We start from the raw sequence: 26,774 nt of genomic DNA on the forward strand, positions 1-26,774 counted from the left end.
CAGAGAGAGAGAGGATTCCAAGCGGGTTTCACACTGTCAGTGCAGAGTGGTTGCGGGGCTCAAACTCACCAACCATGAGATCATGACCTGAGCCGAAATCAAGAGTCCATTGCTTAACTGACTGTGCCTCCCAGGTGCGCTCAAATCAGATCTTTTAAATGGTTAAAGAAATATGCTAGCAGAGTCTGCTAATAAATACATCATATAGGAAATCTGTTTGGTTTTTTTTTTAAGTAGGCTTTGTGCCCAGTTTGGAGCCCAACATGGGGCTCTAACTCACAACCTTGAGATCACAACCAGAGCTGAGATCAAGAGTCAGATGCTTAATTGACTGAGCCACCCAGATGCCCCAGGAAATCTTTTAAAAACAATATTTTGTTACACAAAAATCACTGTATTATTTACTTTTTGTATAAATTTAGCTTTTTTGTATTGAAAGATTTTGCTTCTCTTTCCTTCCTTTCTTCCTTCCTTTCTTCCTTCCTTCCTTCCTTTCTTTCTTTCTTTCTTTCTTTCTTTCTTTCTTTCTTTCTTTCATGTTTATTTACTTTTGAGACTAGGAGAGAGAGAGAGACAGAGGTGTGAGCATGGGAGGGGCCAAGAGAGGGAGACACAATCTGAAGCAGGATCCAGGCTCTGAGCTGTCAGCACAGAGCCCGACTCGGAGCTCGAACTCATGGATGGCAAGATCATGACCTGAGCTGAAGTCAGACGCTCAACTGACTGAGCCACCTGGGCACCCCGAAAGATTTTTCTTTCAATATATAAGATGTGTATAAATATATATGAGATATTTGTATGTTGAAATATTTAAAAAACTTAAAAAATGTTTATTTGTTTTTGAGAGAGAGAGAGAGAGAGAGAGAGGAGCACAAGTGGGGGAGGAGCTGAGAGAGAAGGGGACAGAAGATCCCAAGGGGGCTCTGTGCCAATAGATAGGCCCCAACTTACAAAACGCGAGACCATGACCCAAGCCAAAGTCAGATGCTCAACCATCTGAGCCACCCACACGCCCCTATTTTAAAAACTTTTCAAGTAATTTTTTTGGGATATAAATTTGACTATTGAGCTTGAGTATTCATAAATATTTTAATACTACTTTTAAATTTATTACTCATTGTCAGTTCAGACTCCAATTAGGTTAATCTTTTCTACAGTCTGCAGGATAAGGATCAAAATGATTCCTCTCTCAAACTGAGCCAGAAAAGCATCAGCATTTCAACAAGGGCTGAGAGGGACTCTTTGTGATTGCAAATGCCTCCACCTCCATGCGGTGGCAGGGGTGGAAGGACGTGTGGAACATGACAGCCGTGAGAACATGCCTCCCAGATCCCCTATTGTGGGGAGGATACTTACCTGAAGGCATCAGCTACTGTGCTCTGACTTTTTATCATTGTGTCCATGCCAAGGCCGCATTCTCCTGAGATGTCCCTAATGACTGCTCATGGCAGGGTTCCAAAGGCAGGTCCATTTCTCAAAGACACAGGACTTTTCTGAAGGACACTGTTGGCTTGAGGATTCCTGTTGGCCTTGCCAAAACTTTCTTAGAGCAGTGTTGCAGTCTGAGATCTTTCTTTCCTGCATAGGGGCAGGACCAGCATTGGTCTGAAGGATCTCCCAACTTCCTCCAGCTCCCCATTTTCCCTCACCAGCTTTTGCCCCAATAAATCTCTTAAATTTATCTAATTCTATCTTAGCTTCTGCTTTTCAGACGAGCTGGACTAACACAATAAGTACCAAGAATGATCCAAGAAAAGACTGCAGTTTGGGACCAACCCACTAATCACCCAGTGGGCAAAGAGGATGTTAACCTGACTGATAGGTGGAGCAAGGACAGTCCTAGCATAAAGTGATGACTCAAATGCTAAGTACTTCATTGACAGTGACCTAGGGAAATGTCCTGGCTGAGAGGAATGCAGTGGCAGATGTGATGATTCAGGCATTTGAAAGCTATGGTAAGAACAATGTCCTCAAAGATAGCAGAGTTGGCTGATTACTGCTAAGTTGTATTGATGCCAGCCGAGGGTAATGAGAGGCTCAGAGCCATTAATAAATAGTTAATGGCTAAGTGTGAGAGCCAGAGGGTCTCTTTGGTAGATTACAAAGAGGCCCTTGCCTGCTCCAGTGTGGGAGACAGACACAGTTGAACAGACAAAAATCAAAGTGAATTGCAAAGACCCCCAGGTGTTTGAATGTTCAGACAAGACAGATCTGTTATATGAAGGTCAAGGTGCTGGTTGGGGAAACATGGGACCCTAAAGAACATGTAGATGGATGCTCCTGAGTATATTGTCTCTGCAGGATTCCCCTCCCCACCCCTACACCACTAAATCCTTTAGACTTGCAGAAGTGTCCCAGCTTTCCCTGTTAAGAGCCAGTACTTCAGACACACTAGAAGATGCTGCAGAGACATTTCCCTCACAAGGAACACAGGCTTCCCTCCGTAGCTGCCCTCACCTCTTCCTGTCTGATAACTGAAGATCGGTCCCAGCATAGTCTAGATAGGTACATGCTAGGAATGATGAAGGAGGAAAGAGACTCTACACTAGAAGAGCTGCAAGAATTATCTAGCACATACAAGCTGGAGCCAGAGGCATACACTTTGGACTGTGTTTTCAGAGTGCTTGATAAGGGGCCTGGAATTTAACTCCATCGGGATCTAAGGTTTTATACCTTGGCAAGAACCTTAGGGAATGGGGCAAAATCACTGCTGTGGTAGTTCTTAGAAGTCTTGAAAAAACAATGACAGCACTCAGTGCAGTGGAAATTTCTGAGTTGCCCTCAGGAAAGGATTCTGAAACAGGACCAGGCTGCAGTGTAAGTCACATTGCTCATTGGTCCCTATGATCAGCAGAAGGAATAAGGAGGCTGAGGAAAGTGGGAACTCTATTAGGTACCCTATGAATAATCAGGCACCTGCCACTTCAGTGGTTTTTAGGGGGTCCAGGGGTTGAAAACATGCCAGGATATCTTTTCCAAAGTAAAAGACGTTGGTGGACCTTTTGTCCATAAAATATAGAGGAAGCTTAGCACCTGGTTAGCTTTTTTGAGCTTGGGAGACAACACCTTCCACAGATAAGAATAATGTCCTTGCCCATATACTGTGTGACATGGAAAACTGTCAGCTTTGAGTAGGGCTCAGAGCAGGAAATGCTCTGTAGGAAGTATAGCAGCCCTGTTATTTGGTTCATACGAATGGGCAGATCCTATGGCTTTGGATGTGTTAGTATTGAGAAGGGTGCAGTGGGAAAAGAGAGAGCTTTTGGCAAACCCCAGTGGGAGAGTCCCAGCGCAGAATCCTGGGATTCTGGAATAAGGCCAAGTCAACTAGTAGAAAATTTGACACTTTTTGAGAAACAGACATTGGAGGGCTAGGGTACTGGTAGAGATGATGGTTGTGGACTATGGGTACAGAACTGCCCTTCATTATTTGGGTTCTGTTGAACCCTCCAAATCATGAAGTTGGATGGGCCCAAAGGTAGTTCACCAAGACATGGAAATGATATAGGAATGATCAAGCCTGAACAGAACCAGAGATCATGAGAATATTGTATGAACAGGCAGCCCAAGGCCCTTATCTTTAGCACCCTCAAACAGGAGCTAAAACATCAGCATCCCTCTCCCATCTCACACGTATGCACATATGGGGGTTCTCATAAAACCAGCTGAAGGAGGACGAAAAAGCTTGAGCATAGCTTAGAATGAAATGGCTAGATATATGGGTACAAGCTGAAAATGGGTGGGGTGGCCTTGAAAGGACCAGTGGAGGGGGAAAATCTTTCCAGCAGGTGAAGTTGTAAGCAGTGCACCTTGTCATCCCCTTTGTATGGAAGAAGTGGCCTGAGGTGAAAATATTTACACTTCCTGGACAGTGGTCATCAGCTTGGCTCTCTGGTCAGGGGCCTAAAAGGAAAAGTACTGGAAGATTGGAGCACAAAAGTCTGGGGTAGATGCATGTGGATGGACACATGGGAGTGGACATGAATTGTGAAGAGATTCGTTTTACATATCAATATCCATCAGAAGGCATCCTGAGCAACCAAGAAGACAAAATGACTCAGTCAACTGACATGAGTCAGACTTCCACTGGCCGCTTCACAACGAGCACAATGAGCACATGAACAAAGTAGCCATGGGAGCAGAGACAGAAGCATCCAACCAGGGGACCCATTTCCCAGTGGAGGTGGACGGAGTGGGCCTATGATCCAACTATGACTAGCACACCATCCAGAGAGAGCCAGCTCCAAGGAATGCAGAAATAGCTTTCTAAAGGCACAGCAAAAGGGCCAATGTGAGGCAATACTCTGAAAGCATGGGATGCCATCCTTTAAGATGCAGTATGTGCATTAAACCAGGGACCTCTATATAGTGCTGTGCACTCAGTAGGAAGAATACATAAACCTGGGAATCAAGGGTGTGGAAGAAGCAGGTGTGGCTTTACTTACCATCACTACTAATGACCCACTGGGTGTTTGTGCCTCCTATCCCTGCAGCTCTGGGCTTTGCAGTTTGGAGGTTCTAGTCCCCAAATGGGGCGTATTCTTGGCAAAGGACACTGCTAGTATCCATTGAACTTCGAGTTATAGCTGCTGCCAGGACACTGTAGACTCCCTATACCTAGGAATCAGCAGGTTAGGAGAAGAGTCACCAGCTGGACAGGGTTAATTAACCCTGATCGTTAGGAGGAGATAACGATGCTTTACACAATGGAGGTAGGGAGGAAGGAATGTGTGCGTGATCCACTCAGGCAGCCTCCTGGTACTTCCTAGCCCACTGTAACTGTTGATGGACCTGTGCGGCAACCGTAGCCCAATCTGAATAAGCCAGATTCCTCAGGAATGAAGGTCTCAGTCATACCACCAGGCAAGTCATTGAGTCGTACCAAGGTAAGGGGTAATTTAGAAAGGATGGTGGAGGAGGAAGACAAGTTCCATTTGCGACCCTGAGATCCAATGCAACATCAGGGGTTGTACTTTATTCCCTAACTTCTCTTTCCTGAGTTTTTCCTTTAGGAAGAGAGGCCTGTGAGGACCACGGAGAGAGTGCTCCTCTAACTTAGGTGGACACGTAAGTCTGTGCAGTGCAGACAGGAGCCTGTAGGGGCCCTGAAAGTGCATCTTTCAGATTTCCTACTTCAGGGAGCATAATTGACCCACAGACCAGCTGCTATGCTCTGACGTCCATTACCATGTTTGTACTGAGGTTGTGCTTTGCCTAGGTGGCTCCCAGCTGATGACTGAACATGGCAAGGATACTAAGCAGGCCCATACCTGTAAGACGCTGGCCTCCTCTGAAGGGTGACTTTGGCTCGAGGACTGCCCATTGTTTGGCTGAAATTTTCTTAAAACTGTGCTGAAGTCTAAGAAGTACCTTCTGTACTCCCTTCTTCCCTCCTCCTTGGTTTCTTCTGTCTTCTCCGTCATTGGGTACAGACCTGCATCACAGTCTGATGGCTCCACCAACTCCTTCTCCATTTTCCCTCAATGGCATTTCCTCTAATAAATCTATTGTTACAACCAATCTCATCTTTAAAAAATGTTTTATTTATCTATGTATTTATTTGTTGGTGGGGGGCCTGTGAGCATGAGTGGAGAGGGGCAGAGAGAGAGAGTCCCAAGCAGGCTCTGCTCCATCACTGTCAGCACAGAGCCCACCGTGGGGCTCAAACTCATGAACTGTGGGATCATGACCTGAGCCAAAATCAAGAGTCGGATGGATGCCCAACTGACTGAGTCACCCATGTGCCCCACATGTAATCCTATCTTGAAATCTGCTTCTTGGAGGACCCAGACAAATACAGATGGCTTCTTTATGTCCGTGAGGCATCAGAGGCAGAGTGGCAAATATGCCAACCTTGTATACTAGGTCTAGTCAACTGGTAGTGGCTGCCGGGAGTGCTGAGTTGAAAAAGATTCCAGAGATGTATGTGGTCCACTGGAAAGAATGCCATGATCTATTGACATGTTCTGTCATGAGGGCAAGGGAAGAGGGTTTTGACCTTTCATTCATTGCTACTGATGATTTGGGATATTCCCAAAGTCTCTATCAAGAAAGGTCAAAGTCAGAGGGGTATCTGTTGTATAGGAAACTTTCATTAATGATGAATGACGTTACGATAGTGAATGAATAATGCCAAATATAGCTAATTATTACTAATAATGATGACTACATTAGTAATAATGATATTCTTATTATATGAAATAATGATGTAGTACATAATGACTATATAAGATATGAATAACAATAATCCTTAATGATGAATGATAATGATAACGTGATATTATATCATTAAGGAGCCTAAAGTGATGCAAATATACTATGTGGTTTGATTATATTGATAAGCAATAACATTTTCACACTGAAAGATGGTGTCATATGGAATTGAAAAAAAAAGATACAAAACATAAGGATGTGTTAGTAATCTCGGTCTCTGACTTGGGGTGACTGCTCTGATGAGCTAGTGTGATTATTTCTGTTTTTTTATGGAGCCCCATCATAACATGATTAATATTCATCAATATTTCCTTTTACCTGATCTTATACTTGTGAAGTGATGTTCTGACATTAATTAGATTCTATAAGCAGGTTTTCCTACTAGAAAGAGAATATGCAACCAGTTGATGTAGGTATTCTAATTTGTTGAGCATTTATTTCCTTCCTCTAAGAATAATTTTTATTTTTATTTAATTATTATTATTATTATTATTTTGTCTGTTTTTAGAGAGAGAGTGAGCACACAAGCAGGGGAGAGGGACAGAGGGGGAGAGAGAGAATCTTAAGCAGGCTCCACACTCAGCACAAGGCCTGATGCAGGGCTTGATCCCACAACCTTGGGATCATGACCTGAACCAAAATCAAGAGTCGGATACACAACAGACTGAGCCACCCAGGTACCCCTTAAAAAAATCATTAAAAATTTTTTTTAACATTCATTTTTGAGAGGCAGAGAGAGACAGAGCACGAGTTGGGGAAGGCAAAGAGAGAGGGAGACACAGAATCTGGAGCGGATTCCAGGCTCTGAGCTGTCAGTACAAAGCCCGACGCAGGGCTCCAACTCACGAACCATGAGATCATGACCTGAGTTGAAGTCAGACGCCTAACCAACTGAGCCACCAGGCACCCCAAAAAATAATTTTTAAAAAGATAAAGTAATACATGCTTATCATTAAATAACGTAAAGAATATAAGGTAAAAATAAAGATTACTTCTTATCCAGTTTCCTTTCAGTCCTACTCAATGGGAATAACACTTTATTTTTTGTTGTAAATTAATTTTCTTCACAGGATATCTCATGCTCAACATGTTTTCTTTATGACCTTGTTTAAAAGGGATCTCTTGTGTATTTACTCAGAATGAACTAACAAAACTGAGTTTCTTCATACCCCAAATGGAGGGCCAATCCTTTCATTCAGAGTCCTTTTTATTTTCAAGGTCTGGTATGCTCTGCAGAAAGTGTAAGCTTTAGCTACCATTCACAGCATCGAGACCAATTTGGGGAGAATATGTATAATGTTTGCTCACTGCATTATATGGTTAATTCAGTCTTATGAAGTACCACTCATTTGTTTTTATGTGAATTGTCTTACTTAGTTTTTAGTTATTTTCTAGGAGTCTTTTTACTGCCCCACGGATTAAGTGGAGAGTAAGAAAAGTGACATTAGTCTTAATGAGAACTCAGTATGCACCTACTTCAATGGTTTAAAAAAAAATGCATGAAGAAGACAAATCTGAAATGATATAGGTTATAGATTGGCTTAAAAAATTTTTTTTACTGTTTATTTTTTGAGAGAGAGAGAGAGAGAGAGAGAGCAGGGGAGGGGCAGACAGAGAGGGAGATACAGAATCTGAGACAGGCTCCAGGCTCTGAGCTGTCAGCCCAGAGCCCAATGCAAGGCTTGAACCCACGAGCTGTGAGATCATGACCTGAACCAAAGTCAGATACTTAACCAACTGAGCCACCTAGGTGCTCCTATTGGCTTTTAAAAAAATAAGGGCGAGATTATTATTATTGGTCATTTTCAAACTCAACACAATTTCTGATGAGAAAAATTAGTTCCCTAAGATGAATAGGTTAGGTTTTTAATGTACATGAAATTTATTTCAAAAGATGTTTCTCAATGGAGAATATCTGGATCTTTATTGAAAGTGCTTTCATTCATGGATTTACAGATGACACCTTGAGGTTATGATTTCCAAGGGAAATTATTATTTTAGGAACAGAAAACACAACTTGCCAAAATAATGTTGATAAAACTAAAGACAAACATAATTTTGTAACTTTAAAAAAGCTTAAATAATAAAGAGGGAGAGACTACATTATTTTCATAAATGAACCAAACTTACAAAGTGTATTCATTTTATTTAAGGCTGAGTTTTAAAAATAATTTCATACAAAAAAAAACCTGATAAATTTTGTGAGAATAATTTTTTAGGTGGGACAAACATGATGGTGAACAATAATACACAAATCTGGTGGCTGTAGGGAAAAAATGAGAGATTTTTCATGTAGATTAAAAAGCAGAGATTTTCCAAAAGCAATTTATCCTTTTATCCTTTCATAAAATTATAATTAAATTTTCTTTCAATTAACAGGCAAAATATTACCGCAGAAGTAAAGATACTCTAAAACATTCATAGATCTACCTACCCTCTCTCTCTTTTTTTGATTAAAGAAGACCTGGAATTATTTTGCCACACATTTATTATTTGCCAGTTTTCATAAAATGGCATGCTGTAAAGGTAGTTACAAAAATACACAGTAGAAATATCTTTGGAGAGGCTGTGATTTAGTAAATATTGCATTTGTTCAAGACAGTCATGGGGATGTAAGCCCAGTGCTCATATTGGCTCTATTTTTGTCAACTTTATTTTCTGATATTAGAAGTTAGACATGATTTAATAACTATTTGAGGCAGAATTACTGAATATATGCTCTTGATAAAATAAAGAACCCCAGCAACATGGGAATGTAACCTCAGTCATCAGGCCCACTAGGACAGATAGACAGGTTTGCTCATCTCTTATTTGACATCAATGGTTGCTGCTTGAGGAGTTTTAATAGATTTATTTTGATCTTTTCTTTTTAAATTTAAGGTTACCCATGGGTTAGGCAAAATACCGAGATTAGAATGCAAATTTGCACACTGCCTTAATACTGACTTTATCTCCAGCTTAGGAGAAACAGCCTTTTGCCCTCTCGAGGAGCAGCTTCACTCGTCCTAATGCTGTGATTCTTAGTGCAGATGCTAAAATTAAAAATCCAATAAGACTAGGCATGGGTTTATCTATTATGCCATCCTGGCATAGGTTATCAGTTTGTCCTGGAAAGTTCCGATTTTATTATATATTTTTTTGTCTGTATTTTCATACATGTAAAGTGGAGCTTTTACTTTAAATATCAGCATAGAGGGATGGCCTTTTCAATGTCATCTGAGCAATAATAAAGGCTCTAAAGGCATACTAGTTTCCATGCAAATGCTATCTCATGGTACATAGATAATAAAACTTTATTAATAAAATACTAAAATACACAAAGGCACTCTCATGGTACATTTTTGGTTTTCTCAACTTATTAATTTCCAGGTCTGATAGGTCTAGTTTTTGTAGATCCGACATAAACTTGATTATAGAAGACAGGCCACCTGGATTTAAATTCCCAAAGGTACCACAACTTTGGGGGCACAAAATGAAATAACAAAATAAACACACAGTAAAATCAATTTCTGTTTGATAGAAGGAAGGGCCCAGTAGAGCTAATCTGCTTTCTGAAAAATAATTAAGAATCCAAACTAATCACACATATAAACCAGTTTATTAGATTGTCAGTGATACTTTGAGACAAATTCAAGTTATTTTATTTTACTTTATATAAACAGAGGAAGGGAGGAAAGTTTTAAACTTCAAGCTTTGTTCAGCATGTGTGCAGTTAGCATCCACAAAAGCACCATTGGATATGGAAGAATTAGCACCACAGAATTTTAGGACCTAACTGTTAACATGCATCACTGGAAAACTTGGAACATAAAAACTGAAGTGGTACGTGGTATGGTCTATTATAAACAATACAAGGCAATTTATGATTTGTTTCCATACAGTACAATACAATCACCAATCAATGAGAACTTTTTAAGTACAATACAGGACAAAAAACACGTTGTACCCTGTTAACACTAAAACAGTTACAGATTTAAAAACATGTTTCTTGTGAGAGGCAGTGGGTTGAAACTATCCCTCCTCCTCCTTTTAAATTGAGTTAAATAGTTACATGATCTCTTAAGAAAGTATTTTCAAATCTATGTCCCTCTACCTCAGTGCTGACAAATGGTTTTTTGAAAACTGAAAGGCTTGATGAATTAAAACAAAACAAAACAAAACAAAACAAAGCCAAAACCCGGTAAGAGTCAATAAGTACTCCAGTGTGGTGGAAGATATTCCACATAAGATGAGTTTGAAAATGATGCCAGTGGTGTTGACACTTGTCTTCCCTTCGGTGGAGGGATGTCAAGTACAGAAGCCTTGCATTCACGGTGAACTTCGGTTCATTTCTTTCACACAATGCCTTTATTCTGGAGTGTAACATAAGAGACTTATTCCTTATTCCTCAACTGTTTTTGTAGTGTCATAGGGCTGTTCCTTATGCTGGATTTGACAACAGTGAAAAGGGTTGGTATTCTCCCTGGATTTAGGGAAATTTGAGCTAAAGAAAAAATATTAATTTAAATTTAGCATATATGAAATTTTAAAGGGAGTTTCACTATTTTCACAGTACAAACCCATAATGAATATCATTGAAAACCTTTCTGTTAGAAAGCATGTAACAAACCCTCAATTTTAAGTTATGTCTAGGCCAATTTTGGCATATTAGAAGATACTGTATAAGAAATGTGCAATAAGAATGGATAGATACAGGTATATTCAGATCTCAATGCACTGATGCCAAGGAAAATATATTTTTACTCACCAAGAGAAGAATATACCTTGAAGCATCTATGCAGACACATGAATCAATCATGTATCTGCCCAACTTCTAATTCTGGAATAGTGATAACAGGGTCATTTAAGAAAAAGTATTCAATTACAGTATGGCAGCAATTTTATGTTGTATATATTTAACAGCAAAACATTTTTGAAAATAGAATCATTATTATACGGTAAGTTTACAATTCACCATTTCTATACTTGTAATACATGCGTTTATTTGTTTTCCCAGTTTAAAAAAAATCCCACTAAGACCAACATCTTTCAGAACAACAATCTAACATTAAACAAAACCTCCTAAGGAAAATATTTAGCATCACAGAGATTTGAGAAAAGTCTATTTACTCAGCATCACAAAATACTCAATAGATCTACATTTAAGATTGTTCATGCCATGACAATTAACACACCTTTGGGCTAATATATCTTATTTAAAAAAAAAGATACCAAGATACAAACCAAAGAATTGACATGGAACTTATTTTTAGTTTCTCCTTGATAAGAGTAGACTGCTAATAAACTTGACTCCTGTCTGTACCATGTAATGAAAACTGCATCTATGAAGCAGCATTCACATTTAGCAAAACATTTAAAACTAGTGATAGAAAAATGGCCACCACAGAGAAAGAATTAAAGATAAGTACAATTATAGACAAATGTTTTCTTCTTAAGTGAACTGCCCCCAAATGAAAAGGAAAGCAAAGTTTGTTTGCTTTGAAATATTCTTCTGTTAAAAAAATTTCTTGGATAAAAGAAAGCTAGCCTATGTTTTATAAATGTCAGAAAGATGTAAGGTTGAGCTTCAGAAAAAATTTAACTTTTGAAAAAATTATCCTAGGCTTTTTCTGTTGAATCACCTCCCTTGTATAAATCAACTATTAATTTTCTGAAGAGGGTACAGCTATACAGAGCAGCACACCCATAATACTGATTTAAATTTGATAATTTACCAGGCGGGGCTGACTTGAACATAGAAGAAACAAAACTAATTCTCAACGTTTTAGTTTAAAAAAAACTCAACTAAACAAAACTGAGTTATGACAGGCTGGCATAATAATTTTGATTGCCCTTATATTTGACCAACACTTAAACACAAGGTAGTGCCAGTTAAAAATAAGATTTAAAAAACAAAAAGCTGACTAAAGATTGTTCAAGGAAAAAGCCTTCAAATCTTACATTTTTACCCCAAATGACTGTAGACTAACTTAGACTAACAGTTTTGCTATTATCACACATACTTTTGTTACTCTAGAGTTTTATTTCTGAATTGTTCATTGGTTCTACCATGTAACACAATTTTCTGTTAAGGTAAAATACTTTGAATTATTATAAGAAGCTTTAGAAAAACACATAAGCAGGATAAATTTATAAAAGGATAAAGAATATTTTATGGGGTTTAGACAAATTCTATACAGACAAATAGCTAGTTTAAGGTAATAAAGTGCCTTCATTTCTAGGTAATTAATTTTTCATTAAAATATTTTAAGGCTTTATAAGAAACTTAACATTATTAGAAGTTTGATAATATACAGGGTTAGGCTATTAATTAGCATTCTTTCATAGGTCTTATTTCATTTAGTCTTTTAATCCATATTAGGTGCTTTTCAATAAACAGCAGCTTAAAATTATAAATTTGGATTATAAAGTCTGAATTCTTTTTGTGAGGAAAAAGAAAGATGTATAATTTCTAAATGCTCTGATTTGTACATAAGACTCGCATGTGGCTTATAACAACCTAGCTTATGTTATAATATGCAACAGCCAATGCCCCTCAACAAGTTCAACAGAATATTTATCCTATGGCAAACAGGGCCATCATTTCACTCATTTATATATTCTGTTGTCTTTACATTTAAAATGATTGTACAGCCTTAAATGGAAAAGGCCAGAGGAAATCTCAGATAAATTCTTCAAATACAGGCACAATGAGTATTTTTTATTGCAGTAGCTTATGCATAATCTGTACTGATGGATGCCACCATCCAATGTTAAAGCATTTATATTTGTTTTTATTTTACTTGTACCACCCATGGGTGTATCACAGTAAAATACTGGAAACCTAACAGAAGTGTCTGCAATAGCCATAATCATACAGAATTCTATTTTTTCTTGTCATTTCTCTTTGGAATGAATATATGAGGGTATTTTAAGCGATGCTGTGTAGTTAGTTATGTTGGCAGCCCCAGATTTTAAGATAAATTATGACTCGATGGATGTCAAGTTACTCAATTGGTTATAATCAATAAAAACTAATTAAAATGATTGACTATTGTTTTTCAGGAGTTTAGCTATTTTTATGAGATTACTAAAGTCAGGTGCCAGATCAAATGGCCATGATACCCAAAATGCTTATCTAACTACCACTGGATTAATTTTAAATTAAAGGTTTTTGAGGTTAGGATGGAGGAGGAAAGTTAAACCTCATTGCAAAGAATGGTTTAAATTAAATGTTCCACATAATTAGAGAAACGGGAAGTACCAGGAGGAAAAAGTGCCAGTATTAAAACCGAGTTTGGTTTTCAGTCTAAAGCCTAGTAAGAGTAACTCCTGGCAATTAAAAAAAATTAAAACAGCATAAATCTCTATAATTGCACATTCCTTTACCAAAGTGCCACAAGTTACCAAAATTTTTTTAAATGCGTCCGATGCTACTTTTCAAAATCAAAGTACATATAAACTTTTACCTTTTTCATAACAGTATAGTAGTTTTACGAATTTATCATAAATATAAGCAGGAAGTAATTACAACCTTCTAAAAACAGTATAGTGTGTTTTTAAAAAATAACTGTTAGAACCTTTGTCATTATGAAGATTCAAATCCATGTATAGCCAAAGCATTCCCATAATATCCCAAAACATCATGAGAATTTGTTTAGGCAAATTTTATTAGTACTCTGCCATGCAGTGCAGACACCATAGCTTTTTTTTTTTTTTTTTTAATATTGGTTTAGTTATCTTGTTTGAATCTGACTACATATTATACTTACTCTCTTTAATCACTGAAGTGACAATATATGTGTAATAACTGAGTTCTGAAAACAGTATTAAACACTGAGGTTTCTAGCCTTAATTGCTCATTCCTATTAAGCACGGCAAAAATGTCTGATGCATGGGTAATTAATCTGCATGCTTCTGTCTCTTCATCTAAATGGAAATGTATACCGATAATCTAATAAGGACAACAGGACATTAGAGACCAAAACACCCAATATATGGAATGAATAAAATAAGCAACTGTATAGAAATTCTCCATATCATTAAATTTGTTAAATCAGGGAAAGACAATAAAAAATAAGATCTCTTTACCAAGTAATAATTATATTAATATATATTTTTAAAAATAAGTGGCATGCATATAATGAGGTTAAATTTTTAATGTTTTTATTGTTTGAATGTGATGAAGTTAAGCTACAGAGGTATGTCATTATAAACTGAGACCAAAAAAACAAACAAAACAAAACTATTTTCTTCAGAGGAAAAAGAGTGTGTAAGATCATGATTCTCAATGACAGGTCATCTGCCTTCTGTTATGCCACAGGCTAAACATAGTGGTGTAGTGCCTCATTTAATTAGGATGAAAATGCTGGTAAAATGTAAAAATGCTAATAATAAAATAAGATTACTTTGTAGTCATGGAACATTAAATGACTATTGAAAAAGAACTCCTTCCTTTTCCTACAGTTTGATAATCGTAATCTTGGGTGTAAGAATGTCACCATATGAAAGGATATGAAAGAAATGCCCAATTTTATAAATTCTTCACCTTCTGAGGATATAGAGTAGGATGTAAATTGGTATCTTAGTCCTCTAGAATTCACAAACTTTAAAAACATAAGTAAAAGCAGAAAGAATCAGGCATGATAAATCACTGATAACAACTCCCCCAAACCCAATATACTGATAGGTTAATCACAGAAAGGTAGACATTCATTCTACATAATTTAATGAACGTTCTTTTAGTTTCTCAATATGAAAATATAATTGCTTGTTGGTAGATAACAGTCTTGGATAGTGGCAGCATTTAAAAATTGTTAAAGAAACACTTCAAATAAACACTGAAATGCAGAAGATTCTTAATAAAAGGTGAAGAATGGGGAAACCCCATGCTATATTTAATTCTTGCATTACCCAAAGTAAGATTGCGCAATCTCTCTTGTCAATACACACAGATATTTTCTTGGCTTTGTAAAATCTACCTAGGAAATTGTATTTACCTAATTTAGCTTTTCTCTGGTAGTAGTCCTTTAGCGCTGACATAAATATTGAAGATACCTATAAGAACCATTCCTACCATATAATTTAATCTTGTTTTCTATTACTCGGCTATTTTATAGCACTTTTCATTTCCAAAACACTGCACAACTAATTATGATAGTTACTTCTCATTCTACAAGATGAGCCAAGTTAATAAATTGCTTGTGCAGTGGTGGAGCTATACAGGGTTTTCAGAGATCCTATGTATCTTCTCTGTTAGATAGGCAGTTATCTGCATTGCCCTCTGCTATGTATCTTGAGGCTATGCTCCTTGAGGCCAAAGACTAGATCTCGTTGTCTGCTGTATACCCATACCTATCAGAATGTTTACCTCGTGTTGTATGCAAAATAAATGTCTGTTGATTTAATGACTGAGAAACAGGACTGAGAAAATAAAACAAAGAACCTCAACATACTGCCCCTCTCACCTTCAACCTCCAAGTGAAGAGCCATGTTTACCTCACTCTTGCTTCTCCACTACAATAGGCTAAGAGGTATTACTTGTCTTACACAATAGGGTTGTATTACTCACTTTCAAATCTCCCTGGAGAAGACCTTATGGTATGTGTCCTCCAGAGTAGCAATAACTCGACTCTTTCTACAACTACTCCTAAAACTAAATTATTCACCTTTCTTTTGGTCAACTATTTATTTAAAAAAATTTTTTTAATGTTTATTTATTTTTGAGAGAGAGAGAATGCAAGTAGGGGAGGGGCAGAGAGAGAGGGAGACACAGAACCTGAAGCAGGCTCTAGGCTCTGAGCTGTCAGCATAGAGCTAGACTCGGGGCTTGAACTCACAAACTGCAAGATCATGACCTGAGCTGAAGTTGGGCACTTAACCGACTGGGCCACCCAGGAGCCCCTTTGAACAACTATTTAAATTAAAAGTTATGTTTCTGCACACAATAGACTATTCTTAAGCTAATTCAGGCATAAGGAATAGAGAAAATCCTCACTGTTGTAATCATTGGCATGAATATGGAGTCTATCAGAAGGTACCAAAAAGACAGACATACAGCAAAAGGGATTAGGGACTAGAGGTCCTTTAATTTTCTGGAAATTAGCGCAGAGAAGCTGAGATCCTTGAGAAAATAGTGATTTTAATGAACTAGGTTAATGTCACATTTAAACTAGATGATATTGAAAGTCTTTCCAGCTCTAAAATTCTATGTTGTGCTAACTGATTCCTCTTCTGGTAAGATGAGAATCTACTCAGTATTCAGAGTATATTTTAAAGTAAAAATGATAAACTTGAAAAATTTGATGTTTTGGAATGATTAAACAACTGTGAATATTAAGTTTTTTTAAACCACCTTTACTCCTGTTTTTCCCCAACAATACCATGTAAAGCCTTTTAAATCCTGAATAAATATAATTAAATTATATCAATATAGTCTGGATATTACTTTGCTGACAATACTTTATATTGTTAGCAAAATTAGTAGTGAGGAGTTTGCTCCTACTCCTACTACTTTACATGAACATGTCCCCTAAAGAATAAGTCTTAAGTACAATTCATGATCTCATTTCCAACTTCAAAGAGAGGAGGTGAAATTATTTCTTGTAAAATTAAATTATTGTTTTAAATCACAGTAGTGGAAAAAACCAATGGCTATGATATTAAGTTTGAATTTCTAAATTACTGTATATGTTTATAAAAACAGCACTATTAATTAGAACACTTTGAGAAGCAACAAAAACAATACTAGTTTCCAAAACTAGGAAGCAAAATCTACTTTTCATTAGCCAGAACCTTAAAAATGTGGTAGGAGGAAAGATGGTTCACTATCAGTGTTAATTTCTGTTAAGCTAGGACTTCTCAACACCCTCCAAGCAGAGTGTATTCCCTGGGAAATCAGGTTTATAATTCTTTATTTCACAACCTAAAACCTCTTTACCCTTCTAATATTAAATTGATATCATTACTCATACTCAAATGGGAAGAAGGGCCATATTCTCATTTTTCCACATGGCAACAAACAGCATTGGCAGTTAATTAAAATTAATTACTACAACTAAAATGATGATGAACTGCTGAGAGAATTCATGCACACTGCTCAAAAGTAGTTAATCATCTTTATAGTTTAGAACATAGATCCTTGAGGTTTGGTATGACAGCATTGTAAGTCCTCCATACAGGTTAAATTATACTAATGAGATACTCTTTTTTTTTTTTTAAGAATCTGTCTTTTTTTAAAAACATATTTATTTATTTTGAGAGAGAGAGAGAAAAATAGAGCATGTACACAGGTGGCAGAGGGGCAGAGAGAGAGGGAGAGAGAAATCCCAAGCAGGCTCTACACTGTCAGCTCAGAGCCTGACACAGGGCTTGATTTCACAAACCGTGAGCTCATGACTTGAACCAAAATCAAGGAGTGGACAATTAACCTGCTGAGCCACTCAGGTGCCCCGCTAATGAGATACTCTTGATAATTTAAATGTAACTGCTTTCTTATGTAAAATAAGACAAATGAGAAGTAAGACTTAAGCCAAATTGTATACTAAAGTAGGTTGTGTTAAAGGGAAGTGTCACTTCAACATTTTTGGAATTATTAGAATGAAATATGAATGTGGTAACAGAATTTAGGAACCATATGAGAAAAATAAGTATGAGAGGAGAGAAGGAATGTGTATTTAGTGGAGAGCAGAAAGAAATGAGAAAATCAGTGGATGTGAGGGATTCGCAGAATGGACATAATCTGAAATTTCATTCTCTCAGTAATCTGGCACAACTTCTTATTCGTTTGAGTGCCTTTTTCCATAGAACCGATGCAAGCACTATAGTACTTTATCGTCATTTCTCCCCTTACTGAATAGTTGTATAAACACTGAAAATGACATGATAACATTCCATAAAGTTAAGAAGGTGCTTGTTGTGTGTGCTGTTGATGTGTACTTTAGTGTTCTGGGAACTCTTTGTGGTTCTTCTTATTTAAGAATCTTAAAAGTGGAGATGGTTTGGGATGGACTAGCCGAGGGCCAGCTCAATCCTTGCCATTATGTAGTTAGGTCAAAATTCAGACTTCTTTTTGGGCAGAATAAAATTCTCTTGAATCTCAACAGCAGATAGCGACAATTCATCCTTTAGGATCTGTTGGTATGCAATTTACTATGACTTCCTAGAATCACAGTATAGTCTTCACTTAAACTTATTACTACTCCCAAATTTTAAAGAATCTTTGCTTAAAATGGCAATTTTTTGGTAAATCCAGTTAGAACTTAAAAAAAATGCGAATGCAATCTGGATGTTGCTTTCATTGTATCTACTTTCCTTCCATTTGTATAAATTATGGAACATAGTGAGTTTGTAATAATAAAACTGAGCTCATAAGGTCTACGTTATTATACAATTTTAAGAGCACATAAAAGCTACCAAGGCATCACCATATTGATGAACAGTGAAAGCATTCCTTCCAGCATGTTTTGATCATGGACCTATCATCAGAAGCATCTTCTCACCTGGAATTATTTTTCACATTTGCTTTCTGAGGTCAAAGAAGAAATACAAAGGGAAAGAAACAATGACAGATCCGCGGCCATTGCAATTGCTGAAGTGCAGTTGCCCAGTGTCTTTGTTGTTAATAGAACAGGTTAGAATCTCCCAGAAGAGTACCTCTTGATGCACATAACAGTAATTAAGGTGGGAGAGCCATTTGAATGTTAGGAGTACTGTCACTTAATATTAATATTGGAGGGTATTTTGTCCCCTTCATTCTTACTGTGGTTTTGCTGCCCTGATTTCAAAGGTAGTCATGTATCAATTAAGATACTTGGTTAAAAAAAAAAAAAAGATACTTGGTGAAGATCTAATTTTGTTTGCCTGTTTTTTTTTTACAAAAATATTATCCGTAATAAAAAGAAACTAACTGGTAAACTCAACGACATGGATGATTTCAAAAATATTAGGCTAAGTCAAAGAAGCCAAGTACAAAAAACACATGTTCATTTATATACAATTCCAGAATAGACAAAACTAGCCTGTGGTGATACAAATCAGATCAGTGATTGATTTTGGAAGATGGGATTGGGGGAGGGTGGGGCTGTTGACTGGAAAGGGATACACAGAAATTTTCTGGTGTGAGAAAAATGTTTTATGTCTTGATATCCGTCAAAATGGATTAAATGATATATTAAGATTTGAGCATTTTACTGTATGTAAATTATAGCTTAATATAAAATGTGAAGGAGCATTGCCACTAAACACAATGTTCTTGCTGATGCATCAGAGATTAGGTGGCATTTTTCTTTTTTTTCATTTTAAGACTTCTGCCTTGCAACTGTCCTATAAAGAGTAACATATCCTAGAATGGGATCCACGACTAATACTCTACAGAGAACATGGATTTTATATCAGGGCACTGAACTAAACCAGATTTTTTATTGCTGGAGAAAAAAGAAGACAAATTCTCACATGGACCATACTGAATGTATTGGCTCTAAGAAAAGGATATAAAACCTCTCACGCTTAAAACATAGCCTAGAACAGAAAAAAGTTTTTAAGTTAAATTTATCACCATGAAAATATTAATTTATAAAGCTATAAAAAATCAATAAAAAACGTGGCTCAAATACTACTTAGAAGTGATCATGGCAGAATGGCCGTCAGTCTTATTTCCCCAAAGATGAGTGAACACAGTAGCTCAGTAGTATTCCACTGGTATATTGAGGGACTTAAAACATGGGAAGGAAACAAGATTTTACTTTTGCTACTTTGGTGCATAATCAAGTGTATTTATTGAGTATCACATTTTAAAACCATTTTGAATGCCAATGTTTGGGGCTTAATTTATGATCACCTTGCCACTTCAAATCTAAGGGGCCACGTGTTCATCAGCTTTAAAGAGGTTACATTATCCAATGAATATTCCAGTTCCCTAAAGAAAAAACCTTATTACCCTATCTGACAATTCAAAATAAATAAGCAAAACAATTCTGTTAGTTCTGAGAAGAAAGTAGTCATGCCTTGAAAAGAATTTATCTACATGTGATGCCAAGTATTCATGAGAAAAATTAAAACTAAGATCAGGGGCACCTGGGTGGCTCAGTTGGTTAAGCACCAGACTTTGGCTCAGGTCATGATCTCGCGGCTCATGGGTTCCAGACCCATATTGGGCTTTGTGCTGACAGCTCAGAGCCTGAAGCCTACTTTGGATTCTGTGTCTCCCTCTGTCTCTGTCCCTTCCCCACTCGTGCTGTTTCTCTCTCTCTCTCTCAAACATTAAAAAAAACAACCCTAAAATCAAAAGCTAGATAATAATTTCTCCATTTCATTTCTTTCTTTTACAATTCAAACCCACCAAATGTTTATATTTTAAACCCACATGTCATACAGCAAATCTAAAATACATAATTTTACTACTCATCAATATCTCCACCTGAGATTAGACAGAAAAAAATGAAAAAAAAAAAAAAAAAAAAAAAAAAAAGCAATTTCCCTAGCATAATGCCTGGCCTATGGGAGCAACTCAGTATTTGTTGAATAAATGAATGAATGCTTTTGTTTCCCTTGATTACCATTTCTTACCTCACACAGGGGCTTCTTACTGCACATTAAAAATTCAGTATGATTGAAAAGGAAAAGCATAGACATTTACTTAGTAAAAGACAGCAATGCTCTGAAACCCCTAAACCACATGTCATTATTATTGCTTCTACTGCTTTTGTTCACGTAAAAATCACATAAATATAAAGTCAACACAATTATGAAATAATAACAAATTGATAGAATATAACCTAGATTTTTGGCTATAGAATTTTCCTTAAAAACTCAGTTAATGACGCTAAAGGACACGGTTTGCTTCTCTATACTGAACAATAAAAACTTTTGTAATTAATAGAATGGATAGTTGTGAGACATTTTACATAAACATATCTGAGCTAGAGATTTAGAGTTTCATTAAGTACCAAAGACAAACAAAATACCAAGTGCTAGAAGATAGAAAGAATATAGCTGAAGATTATACGAAATGAGAAAAGCTCAGTATCAAGATGATGGTCTGTAGAAGCCTCTTTATGACAGTAACTGAGGCCAGTAACTATAATGGTTCCTTTACTATCCTGAAACCAAGGGTTAAAGTATGTATTAACTATTGAAAAGCTATTTTTTTTTCAGTCAAAAATGACCCACAACCATAATCCTGCAGTGTTTTCAACTTTAAAGTATACAAGTGTGAAAACCCTTCCAGCTGACAGAAGAAAATAAATATTCTGAATAAAGTCCACATACTATCTCCTACTGATTTGCAAGCAAAATAATAGAGAAGTAGACTCTGAGTAGTGGAAGGACAACTTACTAAAACCTAGTTCTGGTTCTGAAATGACTGGTTAGATGATTATGAAAAAACCACACACTGTTATAAAATCAGGGTGTGGCATGATTCCAAAGACTCTTTCTGGTAGAAAAAAAAATTAAAGTTAAAGGCAGATTTAGACAAGAAAATCTTAAATTGTCAAGTCACTAAGTAAACAGGTGAATATAATCCTTTCAGAAGTGGGGTCATTGATCCCCAAATCATGTAAACTAATGACCATCTTTTAAAAAAATATTTTATTTTTAAGCAATCTCTACACCCAACGTGGGGCTCAAACTTACAACCCTGAGATCAAGAGTTGTACGCTCTCCAACTGAGCCAGCCAGGCACCCCATGATCATCCTCTTAAAAAATGAAACAAAGCTGTATTGATTCTCACCAGCAATACAATTATGCTTTGATATTTCCCAGCCAGTGGATAGTTTATTCAGTTTCTTAATGGTCTTTTGATAAACAGAAATTTTTAATTTTGTGTAAAGAATGAATTTAAAATTTTGTATGTCTTGCCTATTGTTCGATGTGAGCACCGTTAAATTTTTCTAGACTTAGTTTGCTATACCCTAAGATCACGGAAATACTTACTAACCAGCATTTTCTCGCTTCTGTAATCTTGCTTGCTTAACACATTCTTCCCCTTCCCCCTTCCCCCTTTTTCTCCCGCCACAAGTAACGGACAAAGCCTTCCTGCCAAAGGACAGACAAAGGACGCCCAATCAGAGAGCAACAAATGTCTTTACTTTAAAATCAACCAATCAGGCCCCTCATAACCTGAAACCTCCCCTATGCTAATTGTCTCTGTCTATAAAAACGCTGTACCAACCCTGATCGGGGCCTCTTAGCGCCACTGGCAACGAATGCGCGGAGGTCCAGGTTCGAACCTGCAATAAACGACCCTTGCCGCTTGGCTTTGACTTACGACTCTGGTGGTCTCTTGTGGGGGGTTTCGCAACCTCGGGCATTACATTTGGTGAAGCATTAATTCTTAATTTTTTTTAATAAAAGTCAGTGCCTTTTGTTTCCTGTCCAAGAAATTTCTGCCTACATAGTTGTGCACTTTTATATTTGACTGGCAATAGCTTCAAGAGATTATAACTAGCTTCAAGAGATTATGACTATTGCTATACCTGAGAGCTTTTGTGGTAAAAGGAGGCTCCCTTCTAATTTTTTTTTTTTTTAATGTTCACTCATTTTTGAGAGAGAGAGAGACACTGCCAGCAGGGGAGGGACACAGAGAGGGAGACACAATCTGAAGCAGGTTCCAGGCTCTGAGTTGTCCACACAGAGCCTGATGGGGGGCTCGAACTCACAAACTGTGAGATCATGACCTGAGCCAAAGTCAGACGCTTAACCAAATGAGCCACCCAGGCGCCCCAAATTTTACATAATTTTGTTATACTTTCTGGGGAACTGTCCATGTTATGGGTTGGGAAGAATTAATAATGATGTTATTAGTATTTATTAAATGCTTATTATGTGATAGAAACTTTGCTAATCGCTTCAATTTTTTTAAAGAGAATTCTGGTTGGCTATAGTTTCTGTGAGGACAATAAATCTTATCTATTTTGTTATTGGTACATCCTCTGGACCAAGAAGATTTGCCCCAGAACAGTTTATAATAAGTATAAGCTGAGTGCTGATTGAATGAATTTTCACAAGAGCTCTACAAAGTTAATATAATTTGCCCAAAATTACACAACATTGACAGAATCTGGACTTGAACCCAGGATTGGCTGACGTCAAAGTCTGTACAGCCGAAGTCTGTAGTGGGGCCACAAAGACTGCCCGATGACTCTGGGGGAATCCACAACCTAGAGATACAGCTAAAATTACTGCCATTACTTATAGGGACAAAGGGAATGGTTTAAAGTTATTGTTGTTTTATTCCTCTCCTAACAAAAAGTAGAAGTGGAACTTCTATTAAGCTCCTTCTTGATAATCTTAAGCATATTGATCTTTTTATATGAAGAACTATGTGATAATTTGTGCAGATTGAGCTAATATGAAACTCTTACAGGGACAGAAAAATACAATCTGCATGCAAAATTTAGAACTCAAGTCTCCTAACTCCTCAGTGATGCTGCAAAACCATGGTTAATTGAGAATGCCAGGAGCAAGGTTATTTATTTAATGGAATTTCCTAGTCAACAGACCTTTAACTACAATACTTTTTAATCCTATTGAAATTGAATCCTATTGAATACTGAATGAATACAATATAGGGAGCATAATTAAATTTTGTATGAATGAGGATACTTCAGTGCTCTAGAATCTATTGTTAACAACTATAATCACCGCAGGGACACCAAACAATAACAACAAAACAAAACTATAATCACCAGATAATGATGTAAATGAAGAATATGTAGGTTCCTGAGTTAATTTCATATAAACTTAGAATATCCTTTTCAAACTATTATGGGGTCATTTATCTTTGCTCCTAAGAGTTTATGAAAAAAATTCTCTAGTTGCTTTTTAATTGTTTACTGAACTGTGAAAAAGAAGTATTTTTATTTCTTAAATTCTGTAAATTACACTTTTTGAAGGCTACACTGCAATCAGTGCAGATGCCATGACAAGATTTGTGATGACAAGACAGCTAGGGATCTGTATTCTAGTCATTAGGATCAAGTTCTGGAAGGTTCACTAAGGTGGGAGCTCAGGAAATAGATTAAAAAATAGTGATGGTCAAAAGAAGAAAAAAGGCTGAATCTAGGCAAATGACTTGTGTATATTGATTACCAAAATATGATTTGATATGCCTTCTGCCAGGGCCAAAACTCAGAATACTGAGTGCAGAATTGAGCCTAAAGATGTGATAAAAACAGAAAAATGTGTAGAATGCATTTCAAAAAAATTTTTAAATTAGTTATAAAAGCATCTAGTTCTGTTGGTGGGAATGCAAACTGGGCAGCCACTCTGGAAAACAGTATGGAGGTTCCTCAGGAAACTAAAAACAGAACTACCCTACGATCCAGCAATTGCACTACTGGGTATTTACCCAAAGGATACAAAAATACTGATTCAAAAGGACACATGCACCTCGATGTTTATAGCAGCATTATCAACAAGAGCCAAACTATGGAGAGAACCCAAATGTCCATCAACTGATGAATGGTAAAGAAGATGTGGTATATATATACAATGGAATATTACTCAGCCATCAAAAGAATGAGATCTTGCCATTTGCAATGATGTGGATGGAGCAAGAATGTATTATGATAAGTGAAATAAGTCAGTCAGAGAAAGACAAATACCATATGATTCCACTCACATGTGGAATTTAACAAACAAAACAGATGAACATATGGGAAGGGGGAAAAAGAGAAGAAAGGGAAACAAACCACAAGAGACTCTTAATGGTAGAGAATAAACTATGAGTTGACAGAGAGTAGGAGATGGGCTAGATGGGTGATGGGTACTAAGGAGGGCACTTGTTGTGATGAGCACTGGGTGTCATATGTAAGTGATGAATCACTGAATTCTACTCCTGAAACCAATATTTCAGGAGTATGTTAACTAACTAAAATTTAAATTAAAAAAAAATGTGCCTAATTCACAGAACCAGAACAAATAATTCTGAAATTTGCATGGAACCCCAAAAGACTCTGAATAGCCAAAGTAATCTTGAGGATCAAGAACAAAGCTGGAGGTATTACAATCCTAGATTTCAAGATATACTACAGAGCTATAGTAATCAAAACAGGATGTTAGTGGCACAAAAACAGACAAACAAAACAGAAAACTCAGAAATAAACCTGTGGTCAATCGTCAATTAATCTATGACAAAGGAAACAGAATATACAATGAGGAAAAGACAGTCTCTTCAATAAATAGTGTTGGGAAAACTGGACAGATACATACATAGGAATGAAACTGGACCACGTTTTCACACCATATACAAAATAAACTCAAAATGAATTACAGATTTAAATACAAGACCTGAAATCGTAAAACTTCTAGAAGAAAACATGCAATAAGCTCTTTGACATTTGTCTAAGCAATATTTTTTTGGATATGTCTTCTTAGGCAAGGGCAACAAAAGCAAAGACAAATAATTTGAGCTACATCAAACTAAAAAAACTTTTGCACAGTGAAGGAAACCACCAACAAAATGAAAAGGCCTACTACTGAATGGGAGAAGATACTTGCAAATTATGTATCTGTTAAGGGGTTGACAACTAAAACATATAAAGAACTCACACAACTCAATAACAACAACACAAAAGAAACAATCTGATTAAAACATGGGTGAGGACCTGAACAGACATTTTTCCAAACAAGACATACAGATGACCAACATACACACGAAAAGATGCTCAACATCACTAATGATCAGGGAAATGCAAATCAAAATCACAATGAGATCTCACCTCACACCTGTCAGAATGGCCATTATCAAAAAGACAAGAAGTAACAAGTATTGATGAGGACATGGAGAAAAGGCAACTCTTGTGCACAGTGGTGGGAATATAAATTGGTGCAACCCCTATGGAAAACTATATGGAGGTACCTCAAAAAATTAAAAATAGAAATACCACATGATCCAGCAATTCTACATCAGGATATTTATCTGAAGAAAACAAAAACATTTAAAAAGATATGTTTCTCTTATATTCACTGCAGCATTATTTACAGTAGCCAAGGTATGGAAGCAACCTAAGTGTTCATCGATAGATAAATGGACAAAGAAGATGTGATATGTATATAATGGAATATTACTCAGCCATAAAATAGAATGAAATATTGCCATTTGTGATAACATGGATGGACCTGGAGGGTATTATGCTAAATGAAATATGTCACAGAAAGACAAATACCATATGATTTCACTTATATGTGGAATCTAAAAAACAAATGAACAAACAAAACAGAAACAGACATATAGATACAGAGAATAAACTGGTGGTTGCCAGAGGGTAAGGGGGAAGGCAGATGGGCGAAACAGGTGAAGGGAATTAACTTCCAGTTATAAAATAAATACATTTTGGGGATGTGATGTACAGCAGAGGGGATATAGTCAGTAGTATTGTAATAACTTTGTATTGTGACAGATGGTAACTAGACCTAGTGTAGTGATCATTTTGTAATGTATAAAAATACTGAATTACTCTCTTGTACCCTTGAAACCAATGTAATATTGTATGTCAATTATAATAAAAAACTATTTAAATTATCTGTAAAAACATGTGCTTAATTTTACCAAATTGTGATTTCAAGTTTACCATTTAAA

At 36.6% G+C, this 26,774-nt stretch overlaps 1 protein-coding gene across 2 annotated transcripts in view; it reads right to left on the minus strand.

Annotated features, from left to right (window-relative positions):
• Positions 1 to 8,373: 8,373 nt before the first annotated feature.
• PURG (purine rich element binding protein G) overlaps positions 8,374 to 26,774 on the minus strand; it is a 38,603-nt gene continuing 20,202 nt past the window's right edge. For both annotated transcript variants that reach the window (XM_042934472.1, XM_042934473.1), the window contains one exon: positions 8,374 to 10,696. In XM_042934472.1, the coding sequence (XP_042790406.1) occupies positions 10,682 to 10,696 (15 nt within the window). In that variant the 3' untranslated portion in view covers positions 8,374 to 10,681. The remainder of the gene's footprint in view (positions 10,697 to 26,774) is intronic.

This window comes from Panthera leo, chromosome B1, assembly GCF_018350215.1.
Source record: "Panthera leo isolate Ple1 chromosome B1, P.leo_Ple1_pat1.1, whole genome shotgun sequence".
NCBI lineage: Eukaryota > Metazoa > Chordata > Mammalia > Carnivora > Felidae > Panthera > Panthera leo.